Source organism: Ips typographus, linkage group LG6, assembly GCF_016097725.1.
Source record: "Ips typographus isolate SLU linkage group LG6, UJ_Ityp_2.0, whole genome shotgun sequence".
Lineage (NCBI taxonomy): Eukaryota > Metazoa > Arthropoda > Insecta > Coleoptera > Curculionidae > Ips > Ips typographus.
The window spans coordinates 429,510-453,578 of NC_138427.1; the positions used below are offsets into that span (position 1 = coordinate 429,510).

General features: G+C 34.7%; 2 protein-coding genes across 2 annotated transcripts in view; both read left to right on the plus strand.

The window, feature by feature from the left end:
- Positions 1-24,069, plus strand: part of LOC145731064 (odorant receptor 67c-like) — a 179,942-nt gene that overhangs the window by 108,666 nt on the left and 47,207 nt on the right. The gene's annotated exons all lie outside the window — the stretch shown is intronic.
- On the plus strand, positions 11,831-20,937 carry LOC145731077 (putative salivary secreted peptide). The gene is made up of 3 exons (XM_081982667.1): positions 11,831-11,992; positions 17,710-17,836; positions 20,611-20,937. Exons 1-3 carry the CDS (start codon positions 11,874-11,876, stop codon positions 20,857-20,859), a joined length of 495 nt encoding a protein of 164 aa, XP_081838793.1. The 5' UTR covers positions 11,831-11,873; the 3' UTR covers positions 20,860-20,937.

The following is a 24,069-nucleotide window of genomic DNA, read 5'->3' on the forward strand; positions in this document are numbered from 1 at the left end:
TGCCGGATTCGACTTGCCCCGCAATGTGTGGAGGACGGCAAACAGAATTAGAACGCAAAACGGTGTCGGTGCAGATATGCTGTATAGGTGGAATAAACAACCCTCGCGCAACTGTGAATGTGGAGCAGCCAACCCAACAATAAAACATATACCAGGTGTCCAAGAGCACCCTGATTAACATGGGAAAACGGTTTAGATTTTTTTGCGCCTGTACGGTTCATTTAATGGAAAAACGCTTTAGATAAAAGTTGTAGAGCACATTTTCGGCGATCAACCTGTAATTTTTTCGTTACCGTAAGTTTGACCATAAAAACGCAAAACTGCTCTAAAATTCGGAAATTTTAAATCTCGAGCCCAGCGGTTAAGGAAAATTCATATCCGGCCGTGTTACCAACCTTTCAAAATCATAACAAATCGCCATCCGTCATTCCCTAATCAAAACATTCACAACAAGTCTATTTAGTAATAATTTTGAGTTACTACCCAGATAATGCAAAGAAAATAAAAATAAATCGTGATAAAGATACTTTATCTGTAGCCACAGACCAAAAATCTGGTAAGTTGCATTTATAACCTCATTCAATGGGTCTACCCAACTTATTTATTTTGTAGCTGTAATATCTTAGCCAAATTACTAGTTAAATGATAGTAAAACTCAAGAAGTTAAAATCAAGAATGTATATTACAAACTGAAATGTACCTCCAACAGTTCGAGGACCGTCCCACAAAAAACCCCAATAGACCGAACTGCATTCCTTAAATTGCCTGTAAATAAAGTATCTATATATCATTTCTCCAAAATAATAAGCCATGAGTAATAAAAAAAACTTAACACCAAATAAGATATACATAATAATTCTTATGTTTTAAACTATTACAAAATTTATATTTTATAGGTCCAAAACCTTACTTGCTTATGAGCTAATTAGTTCTAAAGCCCTAGTCTTAGCTTGCCTACTGGGTCGAATATATTTTTCAGAAATGCTGTTATCATGGTCCAATTTTTCATTATCAAATTCAACAATTGAAATGTTATTAGATTCGTCTCCTTCAGACTCTTCCTTTTGTTCTGATTGAACATTTTGATTGCTTCTTACATTAAATGGGTGTGAATTATAATTACTTTCCTCCTAATTTGATTTACATGCCTACTCCAAACCACATTATTCAAGCCTTCTATTTTTACTAAATACATTACCTTACCGACCCGTTTAAAGATTGTTCCTTCTATCCAAGTTGGTTTTTGTACATTCTTATAATTTTTTACAAACACACGACACGATACAAAGACTACTTCATTAATTTGAAATTCTGACCGCAGCGTTCCTCGATGATATGTTAGTTGATGGTTTTGTTTAGTCAATACCCTTTTGTAAACACTCTCTTTACAATGATTAAATTATCAAATCTTGTTCGCAAGTTCCTCCTAAACATTAAAGTAGCCGATGAGACATCCGTTGTACAGTGCTCCGTATTTCTGTAATCAAATAAAAAATTGCAAAGTGTCAGATTATTATCTACACTAGCTTTATTTCCCAAACCATTTTTTACAGAATTTTCTGCCGCACCATTGGAAGCTGGATGAAATGGGGGTGACGCTCCACTTTGTATCGCGCAGCAAACGTCATTCTCAGAGCATAAAAGTCATACTTTTTGCGCTTAATACATAAAAAACTATTATGTTCTCTTGTGTATTTAGTATTGGTTGGGTTCGTTGGATGTCAATATCAAATGTTATGGCCAGATGGTCTGATCCAAGTTCATTTGTCAAATCATCATTTTTTATAACATTTGTGAGGTTTGAGTAATATGTCTAGTGTCGAGTCATGGTTTACTGGCATTAAACATGTCGGCGGGGTGTTTGTTTTTTTATAAAGTCTGAGTTGTCTAAAAATCTGTTCAGCTGTATTTTCTTGATTCTGTTTATATTAAAGTCTCCAAAAATTATAGCATACTTGTATAGACATGCTTTAGTCAGTATGTTTTGTTCAATGTCGGAATGGGGATGTATGTATACGAACAATATATGGATATAGTCGTTTCGAAAGGAATAGTGAAGTGAAGGGAGGGGGGCATTTAGAAGGTTATTGACAGAAGGAGGGTTTCTCCTCCACTCCAGGAACTCCACCTCTCCTTGCTAACTAGTCGGTCAAGACTACCCTTCTCGTATTTTTTATTTAGATATGTCAATGCATCATACCCTATTGGACTATAGTTGACTATATACAGGGTAATTCAAATTCGACCCTCACCATTGGGATCTCAGAAACCATAAGAGATACGAGAAAGTTTAAATTGGGGCAAAGTTGCGCAATATAAAGCTCAACCAAATGCTCTTTTAAAAATTTTGATTTTCCGAGTACTTCCGAAGATATCCGAAAAAAACTGAAAATTTGATTTTTTGTTTTTATTTATTTCTAACCTTATTTGAAGAAAGAAGTAGTAGTCCATATTCTTTCAGTGGAGTCGCAGGAGTACGAAAGGAAGAAAATGACAAACAGTCTTCTCCACAATACTTTATTATGACCTTAGATGGTAAGGTCTGCTCAACAAGTTTCGGTCACATAAATGACCATCTTCAGGAGCTACAAGAATAACCTACTTTACTTGGTGTACCAGAAGTTAAATGTTAAAAAAAACATTTTTTTAACATTTAACTTGTAGCTCCTGAAGATGGTCATTTATGTGACCGAAACTTGTTGAGCAGACCTTACCATCTAAGATCATAATAAAGTATTGTGGAGAAGACTGTTTGTCATTTTCTTCCTTTCGTACTTATTTGAAGAGATATCCCAAAACTAAAAGCATCTTTTCATTGCCACTTTTTCCTAGCTATTCGATGATGGATTCAAATTTGCCACACGACGTTTAGTTTTCTGTCAGTCATCATCAACTTTCTTTTTTCTTATGGGCGCCATATTGGATTTTTAGCCCACCAAATAGTACGTTTTATTCTGATTTTAGTGATGTATAATAACTTATGATTTGCTTCATAAATAACAAAATAATTCAATAAAAACTATTTTTACTTTAGTTATTGGCTTTGAGTTAATGGGCCGTTTTAAAAAATGTCATTGTTTGACAGTACTTGTCAAACACGATAATTCGGACGATCATTAGAGCTTTTAGAGATTTTACCTTAGTTAGCTTTGAGTTAATGAGACGTTTTATGAAGATTACTTGGTAGTACTTGTCACACGCAATTGGCCTGAACATACTTAGTCACAAAAGTGTACACGTGACTTAAACCGGTTTATTCACTCGAAGAGCTTAGGACACTCGCTACGCTTGTGGACCTAGTTGTTCTTTTCGTGAATAAAAAATGGTTTAAGTCACTTGCTGCAAAGTAACTATTAAATCACTCTGAATGACATTCGCCTATTTACAGATGTAAACAAACAAACATCAATGTTACATCTACGGGGCGCGGTGCAAATTTAATAGAACTGTAATTTTAGTTTTTTTTTAATATAAGAAGTCGAAATTTAATAAAATACTGTATAAGACACGTGACTTAAACCGGTTTATTCACTCGAATAAATATGAATGAATAAAAAATGGTTTGTCACTTCCAAAATAAATAACTATAAACTAGCACTTAACATTATAAAAATTGAAATTTGCCAAAAAATGAAGTTCCTAAAATGGTGATCTTTCTGTTGGAAACATAAATAAGCCTTTTAAGTTAGAGATAATGCTAACAAATCTCTTTTTCTGATTAACCTAAATAGTTCAGCAATGCTTGTATAATAATAACATTTTCTGCGGGGGTTTCTTTTCTAGATACATTTTTAACTATGATTGACTCTCTAATGATCGTCCGAATTATCGTGTTTGACAAGTACTGTCAAACAATGACATTTTTTAAAACGGCCCATTAACTCAAAGCCAATAACTAAAGTAAAAATAGTTTTTATTGAATTATTTTGTTATTTATGAAGCAAATCATAAGTTATTATACATCACTAAAATCAGAATAAAACGTACTATTTGGTGGGCTAAAAATCCAATATGGCGCCCATAAGAAAAAAGAAAGTTGATGATGACTGACAGAAAACGAAACGTCGTGTGGCAAATTTGTATCCATCATCGAATAGCTAGGAAAAAGTGGCAATGAAAAGATGCTTTTAGTTTTGGGATATCTCTTCAAATAAGGTTAGAAATAAATAAAAACAATAAATCAAATTTTCAGTTTTTTTCGGATATCTTCGGAAGTACTCGGAAAATAAAAATTTTTAAAACAGCATTTGGTTGAGCTTTATATTGCGCAACTTTGCCCCAATTTAAACTTTCTCGTATCTCTTATGGTTTCTGAGATCCCAATGGTGAGGGTCGAATTTGAATTACCCTGTATAGTTGAATATTAATATAATTACTGCAAGCTTTAAAAAATCAGATTATATTAAAAAAAATATCACTTAATGTGAAACAATGGCAAGTTAACTTAATCAAAACCCAGTTCTGGTTTCAAAGATGGCAGGTTGCTTGGTTTTTTATGCTTGAAGGGGGAAAAAGCTTAATCAAAACCCAAAGTAGTTGAATGATGTTAGAACGGCATGTCTATCAAAATTGTAGACCACGTAAGGGAGGTCACATAACAAGAACCGCGGTGGACGTTTACAGAGAACACAAAATTAAAACATTAAAACACTAAAATTTAAAAAAAAATTGTCATTATGGCGGCGTGGTCCCAGTTTTTTTTCACCCTTCAAGAATAAAAAACCAAGCACCCTGCCATCTTTGAAACCGGAACTGGGTTTTTTTCATCAAGGTTTTTTTCCCCTGAAATAACTAAGTCACGCACCAGAAGATTTCTTTTTAAAAAACTTTAATAATACCAAAAGATACATCAATTAAAGAATATGTCTTAACTAGATTAATAAATTTTACCGACTAACTAGAAAGATTATTGAAATGACCAATGTCTGACTGGAGGGAATCTGCTGACAGTGCTGACTCGGTGAATCTTCATTAGGGTTAGCGTACTGAGCGGTGAGATAATTCCTGTGTAGAATAAAAAAAACAACCACCTTTTATACACCTGGGCCAGCAGACTGTGACTCTAGTTAAGCCTCTGAAGATGGGTGTCTAAATACACTCGAAACATGTCAGGCACATAACAACTTAATAAATATTTTGTGGAGATCGACTTTGAGTTTGCTTTCACTTATCTTAATGAAAGTTACAATTTATACATTTTTTCAATCTTAGAAGGATTTGGGTTAATCGTGAATTTAAAATGGCGTAATAATCGTTTTCTTTTTCTATTTTTGGGCCAAACGCTACTTTCACATGTCGGCTGGTTTCATTCCATCTTACTTTTTCCATCCGTTATAAGTCTGCACCGTTTCTTGAAATATTAATGCATACCGAATGTTGCTTGCATAAAAGGCAAACATTCAGATAAACCACAAAAATTTGGTTAACTAATAAGCAAATACATGGGGACAACCCAAAATTAGTCTCAAATTATTTTAACATGTTTTGAGCGTACCCGCAGCTCAACTTCACAATGTCAATGAATAAATTAATAATAATTTTTAAATAAATTCCTCAACAGAGAACGGATAAGTAGGCAATTGCCAACGGTTGAACGAATACAGAATCCTAGACTTTCCACAACTGTGCGATATGAAATAGACCAATCACAGACAATCTTACAACGTATGTCCGTGATTAAATCTGATATTGATTGATTATCAAAATGATTATAGTTTTAGGTTACAATTTAAGGCAGGGGCTACAATAAATTATATATTAGGCTGGTGTTGTACTTACAGCAATAGCCTAAATCTGGAATTTTGATTGGTGTAAAATACAAAACTATTTAGCACCCTTTTTTAATTATGGGTTATCCTTGGTTTAAGGCTATTCATGATGTAAATTTGATTCCTCAGATAACAGTATAAAAAATGCGTGTTATCTACTTAAGTCAAATGTTTTATCTATAGAATAGGGCTATATGTATACTGTGATTGTAGAACCGGGCCTTAAACTGAAATTGCACCATTTACTTATAAGCAGTTGTTCAGCACAATTAACCACAATTTGCTGATGTAATATAGAAATAAACACTTATTTTGAATAGATTACAAAATATACAGGGTGCTCCAGTTTTAAATGTCAATAATTAAACATTCGATAGCCCATCAAAAAATAAGTTGACACAGATTAATTGTTGAATATAATATTTGTACATTATATTGCCATTCCTTCAGGGAATAACAGTTAATTTGGATAAGCTGCCAATATGAATGTTATTGTATCCTATAGAAACAATTATAATCATGTACTTAATTTAAATATTTATAATCATTACTTCATTTTAAATTACTGTCCTAGCTGCTGTAATTGCTGTATAGCTCCGAGGCGATTCCTGCAATTCAGTTTTTCATCTGAACCATCCACCAGGACTAGTATGCTGTAATTAAAAAAAAGTGTTTACTAATTAGTGTCGAATACAGGGTGGTCCAGTTTCTATGGCGGAAACCTCAGAGAGCGATAGAGAATCGAAAAATAATATGAGTTTGCATTATAAACTATATTCGAGAAACTATATTAAAGTTTTGTAGATTTAGTTTTTAGCTTTATAGTTCTTAGTTTTAGAGATATTTAGCTCAAATTTGGACTAGATGTATCTTGTCATGCCCTACATCACTGGAAATAAAAAAAAATTTAAAAATAAAATATAGTTTATAATGCAAACTCATATTATTTTTGATTCTCTATCGCTCTCTGAAGTTTCCGCCATGGAAACTGGACCACTCTGTAAATTATAATACAGTCACCAGGAAAGTCGACTATAATAAATTTTGTTTTCCTTCTTCTGTTTTTTTTCCTGACAGTTTGAAGGGAATAATTGTCCTGCAAACTTTTGCGATACAATTATAAATATTTTAAAATTATCCATGGGTCCAACGGTATGGAGATAGATAAAAATCAATGTTCAGGCCAAAGATGGAAAAACACTTCTTTGGAGACATGCATTAGTCTAATGGAGCGGATATGACGTAATTTGACGCATTTTTCGCATCTCCCAAACGCATGTCACTAATGGAGGTTTTCATCGTCTTGTGCGTGAGCATTGGTATGCAAGTTCTTGTATTATACCGTTGATTTCCCATGAAATTATCATACCTATATATATTCATGTTTCATTAAAAAAAAAACGGGCTTATAATGGAATAAACAACCTTCGTTTGTTGTGTACTTGCGCAGCAATCTCGTCCGACTTTGAACCACGTGAGGTTGTTCCATTAAAAATATTCTGTTAGATTCAGAACAAGTTTAAATAAAAAATGATTTAAAGTTTTATGTAAGCTACCCTAACATATCAAAATTTGGTCAAGAGTTGTTAATTTATGCATCAAGGATCTTACTGTGCTTATGTTCTCCTATAAGCAAAAACATAATAAATATTTCTGAATCAATAGGCCTTTAGAATGCATTTGGAATCCTTAGTAAACAATAGCTAAAACAAAGAAATTTATTACTTAAGCCATACATATTGTAAATTCTTGTTCTAATTATATTCTCGTGGATATTAGACAGGGAACTTCCCCTGGATTGCGCAATGGCTTCGCTTGTGTGTTTTTTAAAAAGCTTTCATCTTTTTGCACACCATTAAATCCTTTGGACGGTAGATTTAGAAATGCCTAAAGCATATGAAACTGTAATAATGTTTTTCCAGACACTTTTTCCTTCTGGAAATAGTCTATAAGTCGTGAAATCAGAATTTGTTCCTTTTCACTATATCGGAAAGGCATTTTTAACACAAATAACAACACTGTTTGAGACGACTCGCGCTATTTAGTCACGAAACTGATAAAAACGTCAGAATAACCTGACATTATGTTATAATACACACATTTTTTGTCGATCTTTATCTAATGAAATGATATAAAAGATGTGACGTAAGAGTCAGAAGTCACTGAACAGAGAGTAGTATCAAGCTCCTTTATAGCTATTTATGTACTAAGGGCGTTAGAGAGAACATAATGTCCTGAAGAGTGACAGGTTTCGACCTGATGGACATTATACTCTTCCTAAGGCCTGTGGTGTATAAAATGTTTTGTTTATTGTACTGTTTCTGGCATTGAAAAGTAAGGTATACCTTAACCGGTATGTGGTTTACTGTTTATTTTACCAGAATGATGCTCTTGACTTTAATAGCTATTTTATAGGAAGGCATTTTGAGGAAACCATGTTCCACTTGTCTGAATAAAATGGTGATCGAAGTTTTTTCCTTCCAGTTTTACAGTTTTTTTTTATTTGATAATCTGACGAAGTTAAATCCGGTCTTCTTGAGCAAGTCCTTAGATTACAGAAGTAGGCCAAAGAAGTTCATATCATCAATTGTCTATTTTGTATTTTGAAAAAACCAGTTTCAATTTAAAAGCATCCAATTTGGCCCACCTTATACAAGCCCAAAAATAGAATACAATCGATTTTCAAGCTAATATCAATGCTAACTGCGTTCTAGGCTAAATACCTGGTATATATTCGGAAATGAAGTGGTCACATTATGCTAATGTAATAATTAACACATTGTTCCATTATTAGCATATGAAATTATCACATTACACCGTTCAGAATACCGTAAATTGCAAACAACAAATTTCAATAACCATAACATTTTTAAGACAATATGCAAATTGATGTAATTATTACCACATTTTACGGGAGTTTTTTTGAGAGGGAAGACTTGTATTGTAAATTTGTTCTAAAGCGTTAGATTTTATTTAACAATTATGTTTTAACTTATACCGAGTTTAAGTATAAATTGTATCATAAAGAATCAATAATCACTATAAAATTAGTTTTATTTTGAAGTATTTTTATAATTTTGTTCACTACCACTGCTACCAGTCTATGATAGCGCTATGAATATGGCCACGATATTTCACATGATTTAGGAGTTAACTTAAAAGCACGTATTTGAGAGTGAGATTATTACTCGAAATGTCACCAAAACGTCTCATTTTATTATAGGTGGGTTGGTTGGTTGGTTTGAACATTAACCGCATTAAACAAACCATTCGTACAGTGGTATTATTATGATTCCAAACATTATGATAACAATTCTAAATAAAGTGCTAAATGAAAGCAAATTGCAAAACGCATTAAACCACTACCAATGAAATCATAAATAATATCATATTATTCAAGGTACCAAAAAGTCAAAGTTGGGCTAATTGGGTAAATATTTTCTTGAATAAACAAATAAAGTTTAAACATCCTCAGTAATCTAAATTAAGAATCCTTGATATCTGAGGGGAGGCTATTGGATAAGGTATGTTGTTTATTTTGCAATTTGTTTATTTCAAAAGGTCATGATGATGCTACACTATGCAATGCCTTTATATTGCTCTGTTATTTGCTAATTGATAATATCTGTCCTTGCATGAAGTACCCTCAAACACGTTTTAAAATACTATCTAACAACAAAATAAGTAATGCCAAATATGACAGCAAAAAGTTGAACAATTTTGACCAATAAATTTCACCCTCTTACAGTACAACCGTTGATTTCATATGGGTAATTTTGTAATCTCCATACCCATATTTCTAGAATGTTAAAGTTTCTGCTAAAACAACATTGTTTAAAAAAAACTTTATTATAAATACAGAAAATCCCAAAAAATTAAAGGCACACTGTCACCTCTATTTATGTATTATATTGCATGTTTGAGCTATGTTCAAAATATTAGAGATATTATAAGCTTTACCAACATACATATAAACTGCTCGTCAAAAAGAATGGGACAGCAAAATTTTTGGTCATTTTTAAGCGGCTGTTTCTTTCAAAGTTGTCCGCCTTTTGTTTTATTACGTGATTATTATAACCGTTTACACAGATATTTTGTACTAAAAAAAAAACAAACGTCAGTATCTTAATATTGAAGTTTCTTTTTATTTTAACAGACATTTAGGTTTTTTGAATAGGCGCTCATTAATATATACGTAGTGGCAACGCCGCAACTGTCACAGCGAAGTGAATGAGTCACCTGATGTTTTCAATCATAAAATGTCCCGGATACACTATCACAGTATACATAGTACAACCTTGACTGTATTAAATGCATAAAAATTTCACATGATCTGTGATGTATCTCTAAAGCAAATTTGTTCTTTCTGATACGCGTATTGTGTTGCTTCTTTATAGACTGGGAGATCAGAAGGTTGTGTGTAAAAGTCAAACTTATACTTTTACAACAATTTACTTATAAATTTCAGTGAATGTAATTTAAAAATTAACAGTTTTTACCTTAACACTCAATAACTTTAATTTTGACAGTTAGATGGTAATTTGTTATACCAATATGTAGCCCATAAAATTATCCTTCAACCACCTGTATAATGCCTATAGTAAATGTCTAATAATCGCGTCGTTATTTAGCATTAAAGTCATATTAAACTGAACGGAAGTCAATTTGACCCTTCCATTTTAACAGTCCAGAACTAGTTAGTTTTTTCAAGTTCCAAAGCGATTCGATATATTAATTAATTGATATCTATAAATATATCTTTTTACTTCTCTGTATAAACTAGTAACTGAGTTATTTAGTATAAAAATAATGACTGATCCAAAGTAACTACAGTTTGGGGGGTGATACAATATAGCAAATTTGTAGTTCTCAATTTTTTTTTAAGCCACCATTTTGCCTGCAACTGAGCAGACTCACACTTGCAGCCAAACTTTCGCATACTAAATAAGAACCATTTACGTGGTACCAATGGTTATTTTATTCGAAATTATACTTAATTTAGTAAGTAAACCATTTTTTTAATAACCAATTTAAGTTTCAACTAAAAGGGTTATTTCAAATAAACTTCTCACAGTTATCTGTCGAAATAGAACATGTCATCAAAATTAAATTTCAACACCCTGTACCTCAGAAATAAGGCAATTTTACATTCTATGTTCTTGTCACGGAATATTCCGTCAAGTTTTTTCGTACTACCTCGGTTTACGTGTATATTTTTTTCTCATTCAAAATGTAAATTCCTTTGTGATCCTTTTTTTTATATGAAAACTTAATTGCTTGTCATAAGGTGGTTAAAAAGAACATTTTGAGAGCTATAGATTGTTAAACATCAAACTAACCAAGTTATTTATTATGATTCTAAAAACTGTCAAATTTAGACTATAGTATACACTAATTTGTCCTTTTATGAAGAAACATTGTAATTTGACATTTTCACTACAGAGACTATACAGGGCGTCAAAAGAATATTTAAAAAGACATGAAATTGGTATTTTAAAGCATCCAGTAACTATCAAAATGACCAAGTTAGAACCGTTCAATTGGAGACTGAGTTACCAGTTTAGATTAAATCTGCTGTTTTATTAAATAACTCAGTTATTTGGCAGTGTTCAGCGAGATCAAACAGTCATTTAAACAATTACGAACTGATAGAGTAAATAATTACCCTGTAACAATACAAATAACCTAGTTGGACTGTAGTGCAACTATCAAATTCAGACTTCACTTGGTCCAATACTCGACTTTTGATTTGGAATAACATCGCTATTTCTGATTTTCACTTATTTAATGATCAAGACAAATCTAACTGAGCTGAAGCTTGATTACACAGTTTTCTCGCTTTACACTATTTTGCTTCTTTAGAACGGGGCCTCAGACAGTTCTTCGTAAAACTCAAATACAAAAAAATATTTATAACAATAGAAATTTACATGTTTAGCAAAAAACTGAAAAATTAACCAGTAAAATCATAAGATCAATAAGAGCACCTTACCTAAGGAATATTTGTTGTAATATATATTTTGTATGTAATGTTTATCAAAAGATCCTATAAAAGATACAAAAACACAAGGAAAGTGATTAGTAGGACGAATTATTACCGGAAAAATGAAGCAGATTTTTTTATTAGTGACACTAATTGTCTTCAGTGGATTTATTGCTGTTTCGAAGTGCTACCAATATCCACCCGGTCTAGTTTTCTCAGCAAATCAAACATCTAATCAAAGGTAAGAAAACATCGTAATATTTTGTTATTAATTTATTTTAAGTGCAGAAAAAAATAGCTTCAATTATGTATGTGATAACGTTATTTCTTATATTTGTAAACCAGACGAAAATAACCTACTTTCCACTAGTAGTTAGTTATCAAGAAAAATCACTGTATAATGAGACAGAAACCCGTCATTTGTCAGCTTCTTCTACCACATTCTATCAACACTTCGCTTAAGAATAATTCTGTTTTTAAAGAATCTGAATTTAAAGTTTCTCCAGAATCTTCAACATGTTTGAAATTGACGTAGCAGTTTTAACTTGACTGGAGGTATGTCAACCTAACCTGCTGCTACTGAAGTAGACTTCGTTTTTACTTACTTACTCCGTAGCACTACAACCCTTAGTGGGTTTTGGCTCATCCAACAATTTGTCTCCATTCTTCTCCGTGCGTCATTAGTTGTCTCGATTCGTATTCATTTCATACCCCCTGACTTTTTGATTCTCGGTTGCTTTGCCACACTAGTTTTATTAAACGTTGAACGTTCATCTGACTGTCTTTGTACATGTCCAGCCTTACGTAACCTTCGGGAATATATTTCACGTACAACATCCGGATCTTGGTAAAGTTGCTTTAGCTCGGAATTAGTTGTTATGCGATATCTCTATCTCCGGGTCGAATGTATTCCAAATATTCTTCTCAAAATCTTTCGTTCGCAACACAGTCATTTATACTCACTCGTTTTTGTTAGTGTGCATGTTTCACATCCGTACATGATGATAGGGTTAATAACCGTTCTGTACAGGAGAACCTTAGATATTCGTGATAGATTCTTGCTTTGAAATGCTTTGTTAAGCGCGTACATACATCTGTTTCCACTAAGGATTCTAACCTTGATTTCTTCCAGTATATCATTATCTGCATTTAGCATGGCGCCTAGATTTTTAAATCTCTGAACTGAATTAAGTTGGCCAACTGTGACATTTTGACCAATTCTGTCTGTTAAATTTCCTCTTTGTTCTTGCCTGGTGACACACATGTCCTTGGTTTTTATCTCATTGATTTAAGACCATTTTTTAGTTTCTTTTTCTAGTTTAATGAATTGTTTCTCTACTTGTATGGTGTTTCTCTCCACTATATTAATGTCGTCTGCAAAGGCAAGCAATAATCTGGGTCCATTTGTTGTAAACATTTGCATATCAATGCGCGTTGGTTGCACTGCCTTTTCCAGGGCAATGTTAAACAGTAGTGGCAACATAGCATCTCCCTGTTGAGGTTGACAGAGCATTTCCAACTCTAACTACGGTACTAGATCCCTCCATGCATTTTCTGGTTAGGTGTATAAGCTTCTGGGGAATGGAGAGTTCTGTTATGGCATTCCAAAGTTTTACTCGCAAAATGCTATCATAGGCCTGCCTAAAGGCTATAAAGAGGTTGTGCAGCTTTTGGTCAAATTTCCAGGTCTTTTCCAGCATTTCGCTAATAGTAAATATCTAGTCTACGTTGACCTGTGTCTTCTAAATCCGCAGTGATAATCACCAATGCAGCTGTCAACCAGAGGTGTTAGTCTGTCCAGTAGTATACTGACTAAAATTTTGTCACATTGATCAGTAAAATTCCTTTGTAATTTTTACACTTTATCCTGTCTCCCTTCTTATGAAGTGGTATTATACTATTAATTCAAATTCTAGGGCCAATGTACTGCTCTTCAGATGCATTCAATCAATTTATGTATTCGCTGGTGTTATATTTCCCCTTCACATTTAGGACATTCCGCGGGAATACCTTCATTGTCTCGTGCTTTGTTGTTATTTTTTTTTTATTGCCTTTGTTACTTCCTCCAATGTGGGGTCATCCACAGCTGTGTTGACTATTTGGTATATTGCTGATGCTTGTTCTTCTGTTTCTCTTGGGTTCAGAAGACTGTACCCAAGTACTCTTTTCAATAATTATTGTCTTAATCTTGGTCGGAAACCAGTTTTGAGCTTACTGACTTGTATAAATATCTGTCTGGATTTATGCTGGTTTAATTTTCCCTTCTGTTGTTTGCCAATAAAGTAGCAGCTGTATGTCTGAAACAGTGTTCAGTGTCTTTGTATTACAAAGGATTCAAAACTCTGCAATTTTCTTAGGAAACTGACTAATGCTATTGTGGCTGAATAACTGGTTTGTTATTTTGCCAAATCTAAGTTACATTAAAAAGCATTCATTTTGAACATTCTTCGTTAATCTAAATATGTTTGGATTATATAGATCCAGTGTATGTTAGTATCATACACAATAGCGAAGAGTAGGTTTATACGAAGAGTAGGGTATGACCACGCTAATCTTATTTGAAAAACAACAGGCTTCAGACTTCGAGAGACCCTTTGGTCCCTTTTGAAAAATCTTTTAATATTATCAAAATGGTAAACGTACTTCACTTTTTTGCTTTATATCTTATATTCTGCCTCTTCAGAAATGCCAAAACTTCTTCCAAATTTAGTTATATCGAATCCTTCTGTTATATTTAAGGTGGTTCGCAGCGTTGAATGTGTTGATCACATTGGTCGATGATTTCTTACTCTGTTCCATTTCACTAAAATACGCTAAGACAACTGCTTCGGATCTTTTTTACAGTCTTGTCTGCACACTATGCTTTAAACGATTGACATGCTTTTTCGTATCTGGGCTTATTTTTTACAGGTATGAATTCTTTCTTCTATTGCAGAAGTTGCGACCTCTGCAATAGCTCGCAGCTCAGGTGGGCTACAAGTACATATGCGTTTTCAGGAAAATGCATGTTAAAAGCACGCTAGAAAACTTTCAGGCCAAAATATAAAAGTCACAATAATGACGTTAAAACTTTAAATAATTCACCGATCGTTTATTATCGTTGAGGTCATCGTACCGATACTACAAACATATTGTTAGAGACATACTAGCGATCAAAATTTCTACTGGATGTTTTATTAAAAGTTTGCTAGGATTTTGATTAATGATTGAAAATAAAATAGTATACAAACCTCGGCGGAAAGTTTCATTCCCGTCTCGAGGTAAAGTTTATCGGTCATTATTACTTGGTTACAGTTTGTCCTGTTCGCAAATTAATCGTAGGGAATGCCATGCTATGCAGAATTGCGATTAATGTCATAACCTGAATTAAAGAAAGTGTACCATATAAAACAAGTTGAAAGTAGCAGGATAGAAACAAATTTATTAATGTTCATTTTTATTTTTACTCTTGAGAGAGTAAAAACAATCGTCATTGTTTTCGTAACGGAAACCCAGACGTAAAATAGAAGATTATTGTTGCGAAATAGTAATTTATTTCATACTGTATCGTAATATGCTCTATTACGTAGTCGCTTTCAGTCCTGCAAATGATGCATTATAGTAATTTTATTTGATGAGATAATTTTAATTTATTGATTTGTTGACACTTTGTCATTGCAACTTTTTTCCTTCTAAAACGGTTTCGGTTTTTGCCAGCCATCATCAAATTTATTTTTTTAAATGGGACCCTGTTTTTTTTAAAGCAGATTTTGAAAGTGAAAGTTTTCGGATTTAAATGACGTGCAACACTTGATTCATCTTTTGAATTTTAATTAATTTTAATTAAACAATGAATTGTCTATAAAGAATTATGTAGATTTTGTGGCTGGCATAACTGATGATGGACTTTTGGGATTGGTGGAACTCATGGAGCAACACAAATTCCAATTGGACTTGGAAAATAAAGTGATGAACAGAGCTTGCAGACAGGAAAGGTTACATTGCAAGAATATATCAACTTGATCAACCAGCAAGATCAGAAACTGTCGCAAAAATTCACCTGGATGAAGAAATCGACTCAAATCAACTTCAGCTAGTGGAACTAAGCTATGAAGAGTAAAAAGACGCTGTGAAAAAGGAAGTGCTTGTGGCTTGGACTCTGGTTCAACAGAAGAACGGCCAAGCTTATGTGAAGGTTGTTAACTTGAAGGAATATGACCAAAGGTCGAAGAAAGGTGACGTCATAGCCAAATCTGAGCGAGCCAGTAATTATGGTGACTACAGAGGCGGAAAAGGCAAAACCAAATCTCGTTAGTGACCCTTCTCAGTGTTTGATACGCCTAGTCGAAAAGGCGAGCTCTACCCTGAATGTTCAAGACAAACGGATTTTTGGTCATCTGCTTCTCAAGTACAAGGAGGTGTTTGCTTTAGACGAAACAGATTTGGGAAGAACTCATTTGGTGCGACACAAAATTGTAACCGGTGATCATTTGCCAATCAAGCAGGGTCCCAGAAGAATCCCATTGCCTAAACAAACACAAGTGGAGAATCTAGTACAAGACATGGCAAATCGAGGGATCATCGAGCCATCCACAAGCCCTTGTAGTTTTTCTGTGGTACTTGTTACTAAGAAAGATGGGACTATAAGATTTTGCGTGGACTACAGAAGAATGAATGACGTTACCAAGAAGGACAGTTATCCTTTACCAAGGATAGATGGCACCATCGACACTCTAGCTAATGCAAGATGGGTTTCAACCCTAGATTTAAAAAGTAGATATTGGCAAGTGGAGATGGACTATTGGGACAAAGAGAAAACTGCTTTCACAGCTGGAAATGGCTTCTGGCATTTAAAAAAGGCATGAGATTATTTTTTTGACACTTGTCTTCGTATTACAGAAAGTTTGTTCGTGGTTTTTTTGATATAGCCAGATGCTTACACAACAACAACAACACTTTGACAGAGATTGATCAGCCCTTTGAATTTTCCCCAACATGCCAAGAAGCCATGGAGAGACTCAAGGAAGTCCTTTGCTCACCGCCAATTTTGGCTTATCCACCTGGTGAAGAATTTATTGTGGACGCATATGCTAGTAACACTGTTGTAGGCGGAGTCTTGTCTCAAAACCAAGATGGTGAGGAACAAGTGATTTCAGCAAGGCATTATCGAAGCCAGAGAGGAATTACTGCGTAACCAGGAAGGAGCTGTTAGCCATATTGAAGACAGTCGAGCATTTCCACAAATATCTGTATGGACAAAAGTTTAACCTAAGGACAGATCATGCATCCCTGAAAAGGCAGATGGTTCCATATCTCACCATTGATGTTTAGTCCCATATCCTCAAAATCTCTTGACACTTAAGGATCGGCAAATATAGTAATCAAATATCATAACTGGCGATGTCAACGTTGTTCACATAGGTTGTATTTGGTTATAGAGGACTTCACTACATGAGATGTATTTACTATGCTACGATAGTTACATGGTACTTCTTACTTTTTATCTATCTTTTATTCTTCTTCAATTATTTTAGTGAGCTTTTATATCAAGTGCTGAGTCATCATAAGTTGATTTTCAATTAAACTCTATGCCGGATTTTCTTTACCCAGAGTGAGTTGTTAGTGAGTAGTTGTTGTGAGTTGTTGTTAGTTGTTACGTGAACTTCAAAATTATTCAATAAATAAACAAAAAACTAAGTAGTGTTTTGTAGTAAAGTTTTGTTCCGCATTCAGCTGGACTCGAACCATCGACCACTATTTTTCCAGGTCAACGGTCTTCCGCTGAGCTATGAATCCATTACTTCGTTCGGTTAATCCGGAACAATTTTTTACTTGATTTTTAAAAGTTAGTTGTTACGTATCCCCTGTATCTCCAAAAATTATTTCCTTTCATTTGGTATTTCTACGGACAAAACATAATTCCATTATTTTATTTAATTGACAACTTTATAGAATATTGATGGATTCTTTTTTCAACAGTCTCCCAAACAGCAACTCTACCCAGAATTACAATGCCTCTCGGTATTTGCCTTACAATAATGCCAGTACCGGCGGACACCTGTTTCTTGGACAGGTTCAAATATACGACAGGTTGTTATTCAATCAGGTGAGTTTTGAACACTTCTTCCCTACAATACAAATCATACAAAAGTCAGATGACGTCATTAAAAAGACGGGATTGTTGAAAAGGAAAAAAAATAAATTAGCTGCTTAAACTGTAAGGTTAAAAGACAAAATCATAACAGTCATTATTAAGAAAGAATAATATTGCTCAATATTAAAATGTTATAGTTATTTACCTAAGAAGTGCGGAAAGTAACACTTTTCCGCACGCTGATTGGCGTTTGGTCTGCTATCGAGTGCGGAAAAGACAGTTTTCGCACGTATTAGGTACAACATTTTTCCTACAATCCTGCAGAAAACTACTCGAACATTAGCATTTATTTAATAGTATCATGCTATATGTAGATGAAGGGGTTACAATAAAAAAACAGTCACGTTAATTTCTTACATGTGGGTTGTCTATTCATATTTTAGACGTCAAAATATTGTTCCTTTTGTACCATACTACTCAGGCAAAACAGTTTATTTAAATTGTAATACATTAACAAGAAGTAGCTATTAAATAGTCACTTAAACTGAACATGTAAGAAAATAAGTAAATATAACGCATTAACGCATAATTAAAGTATATTAATTTAACAAAAGACATTTAATTATCAATGCAACCAAAATCGTGCGGTAAAAATACTTTTTCGACGACTGACTTTGAAGGTACTCATGTACGCTTCCATTTCAAAGCAGAAAGTGGTTATTTGCCGCACGTGCGCAGAAATTGAATCATTTTCTGCTCTAGAGCGTTTTTGCTTTCTACTAACAATCTACTCACAAACTTTTCCGTCAAAGTGATTTATCAAAGTGACAATGAGTTTGAGCGACAAAAATGAAGTGAGTTGTCTTTCTACTCCAAGCCACAGCAGTCGCCGAAAAAATATCGTCTATATTTCGAGCCGAAAGTACTTTTCCCGCTTTTACATGATTGAGTTTTCATGGGCAAGCGGCAAATATGTACTTTCCGCTCTTAATATAGAATATACTATTACCTACTTCCGCCATGAAAAGTCGGGCTGCAAAGTACACTTTTCCACACGATCACAAGAAAACATATATTAAAATAACACTGATGTGAACTTAGCAGCTAATTTCTAACAGCCGGTTTGAGAAGGTACCAGAATGACCAGTGAAGTCGAGTATTTTTTGAATTTCCAACAAAATTGACTGTGTTCGAACATAATGAGTATGACTGGATTTCTAATCACTGAAACGACTAATTATCTAGTATCATGTATCAATAATGAGATACAGATATAAAAATCCTATTGTTTCTTCGTCTGACTAAGATTGCTCCTGTTTGACTGCCTTTTATTCTCTTTCTATTAGTGTTGTTGTAAGTAGGTTGTCGTTCCATCTTTTCTTTGGTCTTCCTGTTGGTCTTTTGCTATAAGGTTTATTATCTTAGCTATTATGTTAGGTGCCATTCTATCAACATGACTATCCGAGTCTTTATTCTTTGGTTTTACACATTTGTTGATGCTCTAGATGTTACATTGCTCCCGTATGCTCTTATTTGTCTGTCTCTAAGTGTTATAGCTTTCATTGTTCTTAGAGTCTTCATTTCTACATTACTCATTATCTTTTGTGTCGGCTAGAGTTTCTGCCGCGTAGGTTAGAATCGGTCTCACTGTTTTATATATTCTCATTTTCCTCTCTGTGGTCATGTGTTTATTCGTTCTCTCAAGCATCCGCTAATTTTGCTGCTGTGGTTATGGTCCAGTCGTTAGTTATATTAATTTCAGGGTAAGTAACTATCATAACCTGCTTTATGCTTCTGCCATCCACATCCAGTTTACACCTTCGAAGGTCTCTACTACTAATCACCATGCATTTTGTTTATTTGCTTTCTGTTTCTTTTCAACTGCAAGACAGGCATCTGAAGTGGACCAACCTAGTACCGAACAAGTGGAGGAAATTACCGAGAAAATAACCAGTTCAAAAAGAATCTCAGCATCAGAATCAGGAGGGAGCAGAAATACGAAGAGAGTGCGAACTCAACGACAGGAACAAACTTCATTGCTTTGTGATATTGCCCAACATGTTACTACTTCCATGCCGCAGCTCAGTTAAGATCCCATTGATCTCTTTTTCAAATCTTTAGCAGCAACCGCTAAAACACTATCTCCTTGGAATTTGGCTACTGCTAAACAAAGAACTAAACGAAAACTAACGAAAGAACTCTTTAAACTTTACATCGTTATCTACAAAATCAACATCTCGAAAACCCCTTCTTTGGATCTAGTCAAACATGTTGAGTTCTGTATAATACTTCTAACAATTTAAAGTACCAATGTACTAAACTTCCTCTTCTTCTACAATAATAAAAATATGTAAAATTACATTTGAATGCATTATTTGAGTACACATATCTAAGATTAATATTTAATTACAATAATCACTTAACACAAAACTTCTGAACTAAATTTTGTCTTCGAACTAGAACGAACTATTTCGTGCTATATCACCGATCTGGTCAGACAAGCCAGGACTTTACTCTGGATTCTGGGTCTTTTCGGAAATTCACTTTAGCTTACTCGATCACTTTCGAACATGGCGAGTTCGCTTAATTCCCATTTAAAATATTGACGGTAATCAACCTTTGAACTTTTATAGTGAAACCATCATATGACTAAGTTTTATGATAAGCTGAATTGATCTTCAAATTTTAATGAGCGTTTATTTTAACAGCCCAGAACTCGGTTTATAATTACAGGCTAATTCAATATGTATACCAATTTGTATAGCCCTTAAACTCCGTTTTTACAGGTATATCGAAAAGAATCTCGTTGGTGGACTAACCGAGAGAAAATCATCGACTATCCCACGGCTTTACCATCAGGCTACATCAAACAGGAAGTAATTACAGCAATACGAGTGTACAATCAATATTTGGATGGTAACACTGCAAAAGCTTATATACTACAAGGAGGTATAGGCTATTCTTATGTAAAAATCAAATTGGAGTCCAACTGGAACAAAGGATTTCAATTTTTAGTGCAAATTTACGGTCGTTAATAAATGTATAGTGCGACCCAGAATGTAATGTATATAATAGTTAGCATATAAATATAAAAGTAATTTGCAAACTCTGAATTATTGTAATTATTTTTGAGAAAACTCCTAACTGTATACACAGTAATAAGAGCTCTTGAACTATTTATCTTTCACCTATACGTTATTAGTACATAATACCTTGGAAACGGTGTAAGTTCTAATGTTCATAAAAATCTATATCATAACGCCCGCTTATAACGCCCTGAAATCTTTTTTAATATTAGTAATGGCATTTTTATTCTCTCTAACTGTTTTAAAAGCATACGGAATCTTTTAGACTGTCTTGAAATGTTTTGAGAGCCTCTAGACTGTTTTAAAAGCTTTTGGGAGGCTTTCGACTGCTTTTGGAGTTTCTGTAGTATTTGGAATTTTTTTGGACAACTTTAGGAGCATTTGGAAGCTTTTATGCCCGGTTTCTGAACCAATAGATATATTTCACATAAGAATATCGATTCGATAGATTATCTTATTTGTCCAATTTGGATTTCTGAACAAACTTTTTGCTTTCATAAGTTATGAAAAAGATAATCTCAGCTAAAACGACCAAATATCTGATCGACAAATAGTGACGCACGTGCATTGACGACTAACCTAAACAGATATGACAGACGGTCACGGACCTTCACTTAACTTTTAAAGTTCTAGTAATTTGTTGTTTTCTGTGTTGTTAATTCGTTGTCAAATGGATGTATCAGTATTTTCACTTCTTCTGATGAAGAAGTCATTGTCCATGCTATTGAGCGGCCAAATCTTCGGCATACTAACCACAAAAATATCTCTCCGATTTTTATCAGTTCCAATATATTATATTAATCTTCATCAATGATATTTCAAGGGTAATTAGTGTGGAGTATTTATGCCGACGATTTTCTGGGGCTGCAGCATTCTGTGGACGCTGTATACCAATGGTACTTGAACAATAAATTGCCATTGAACACCAACAAGTATTCCGTTGTGACTATTACAAAAAAAACGATTGCCAATTAAACATGAGTACCCCATGGGGCGGGACTCACTTCAAAGAGTAAGCACTATGAAATATCTCGCGATTATAGTCTCGAAAATGAGTTTTTGTGACCATGTTGATCACATTGTCGCAGGTCCAATGCAGGAGCTGAGTTTTATTAGACGAAAATGTGGATCATTTACTAGCGTGGATGCTAGCTTTCAGGAGTATGGCTCGTTGGTGTGGTCGCCTGTATACAGAGTGTACATCGAGGGGATCGAGAGGGTTCAGCGTACATTTTTGAAATTCTTATCATTTAAAGCTGGGTGTTTATCCGGAGAGGGGCATTTACCATGCTATTCTGCTTGTAAGGTTTCAAATGGACAGTTTGGAGAGTCGACGTAATTTACATTGTGTCATTTTTTTATACAATCTAATCAATCGCGATGTTGATTGCCCTTCTCTGCTGAGTCGTCTGAGCTTTTCGGTTCCCAGACATGGTATTAGACTTAGAGAGCAAGACTTTTTTATCTGTCCACCGCTAGAACGAACTTGATGTTGCAGTCCCCCTGCTACAGAATGTGTCTATTATATAACTTAGTTCATCGAGCCTGCAAGCCTGATTTCTGTATGTCACTCACGTATTTTAAAGCGCTAGTTAAGATATGTATGGTCTCTACTGTTGCATCTTAGTTTAGTGCGGTTTTGCTATTTTCTAAATTTATACTTTTTGTATAGTTTGTGGATATTGTTACGATTTTCCCGTGGGTTCACACAAAGTCAATTTAACTCAACGATTAATAAATTTATTACACTTCAAAACACTCCGTACAATAATTAACACAGCTACTAAAAACACTACTACAATTCCACAATTATTCCGCTATTTAAACTTATCCGCGTTCCCAAATTCACTACTACCACACTCTAACTCTCTGTCGTCGACGACGCCGCTTCTTTTATATTCGCAAACCACGTTCTAGAATGACCGCGAAACGCTTCGCGGGTTGCCTCGAATCTTCCAGGTATGGCGCTTCCTTCTGTGGCCTACTTTAATACGCGCCCGGCCAGATATTGCGGCGCATCGGTTTCATCGAGTATCGAGCATAGTAGGCCCAAACCGTAACACTGCCCCCCTCTTAAAGCTGATCGTCCCGATCCGCTTCATCTAATTCCTGGTATTTCTTGAGTCTGTCCAGATGGACAATTTTCATCTTGCCTTTGGGGCTGCGTTGGACTCTGTAGGCGACGTCGTTTAACCTTTTTACCACATTGTAAGGTCCCTCCCAGTGTCGTTGCCATCTTTGACTTAATCCTTTGCTCCTCCTGGGTTGAAACATCCACACAGCATCACCTTCCTTATAATTGCCACCAGTTGGTCTGTGGTCCAGTGTCATCTTCATACGGTCGTTGTTTGGTTTCATCTTCTCTCTCTCAAGTTCCCGAATTGTGCTGGATCCCTTCTGTAACGAACACTGGTCACACCGTTTACACCATTCCTCAACGTCCTTTCTGAAGTTAATCCAGTAAAATCGATCTCTTATTCTAGCCAAAGTCTGGTTTACTCCAAAGTGTCCTCCTCTGCGACTGTCATGTAGTTCTCGCAGCACATTCTCTTTGCAGGAATTGGGCACTATTTTTTGGTAAACAAAGCGTTTTCCGTCTGGACTTTCCCATTTGCGAGTAATTAAGTCATCTCGCAGTCGAAGCGAATTCCACTGCAACCAGTACCATACTACCCCTTACTGTTGGTCCATATCTGGAAATCTGTTGCCAATCCGGTTTCAAATCCTTCTCCAACCATCTTCTGATTACTTTCAAATCAGAGTCTGAGCGCTGTCCTTTCAATATGTCTTCCTTAGAAACGCTGCTATTCATTCTTTTTGTAGCCTCTTTATCTGTCACCTTCGCGATTTGACCAATCCTCCAACCATTATGAATTTGTCCTTTCCGGTACCTTAAATCACTATCCAAAGCTTGACGATCCTCTACATATCGCGGTAAATATCCTTCCGGGTTCTTCATTTCCTGCTCCTGGTTACGCCAATTCTGCGGGGTCGGTAAACGAGACTGCTGTCTGCAATTCCATTGGTAATGTCCTTTACGTCCACAAATATAACATGTAATGTTTCTTTTAACAGAGGCGTTCCGGTGATTTGTTCTGATGTCCTGATTTCGTCGACACTGTGGGTTTGGAGAACAAGACCGCTGTCTGCAATTCCTTC

Excerpts from the sequence above, each read along its gene's own strand:
- LOC145731077 (XM_081982667.1), top strand. The coding sequence starts at position 11,874 with ATGAAGCAGATTTTTTTATTAGTGACACTAATTGTCTTCAGTGGATTT. Across the intron at positions 11,993-17,709 it reads AATCAAACATCTAATCAAAG|TCTCCCAAACAGCAACTCTA; the intron begins GTAAGAAAACAT and ends TTTTTTCAACAG. Across the intron at positions 17,837-20,610 it reads ACAGGTTGTTATTCAATCAG|GTATATCGAAAAGAATCTCG; the intron begins GTGAGTTTTGAA and ends CCGTTTTTACAG.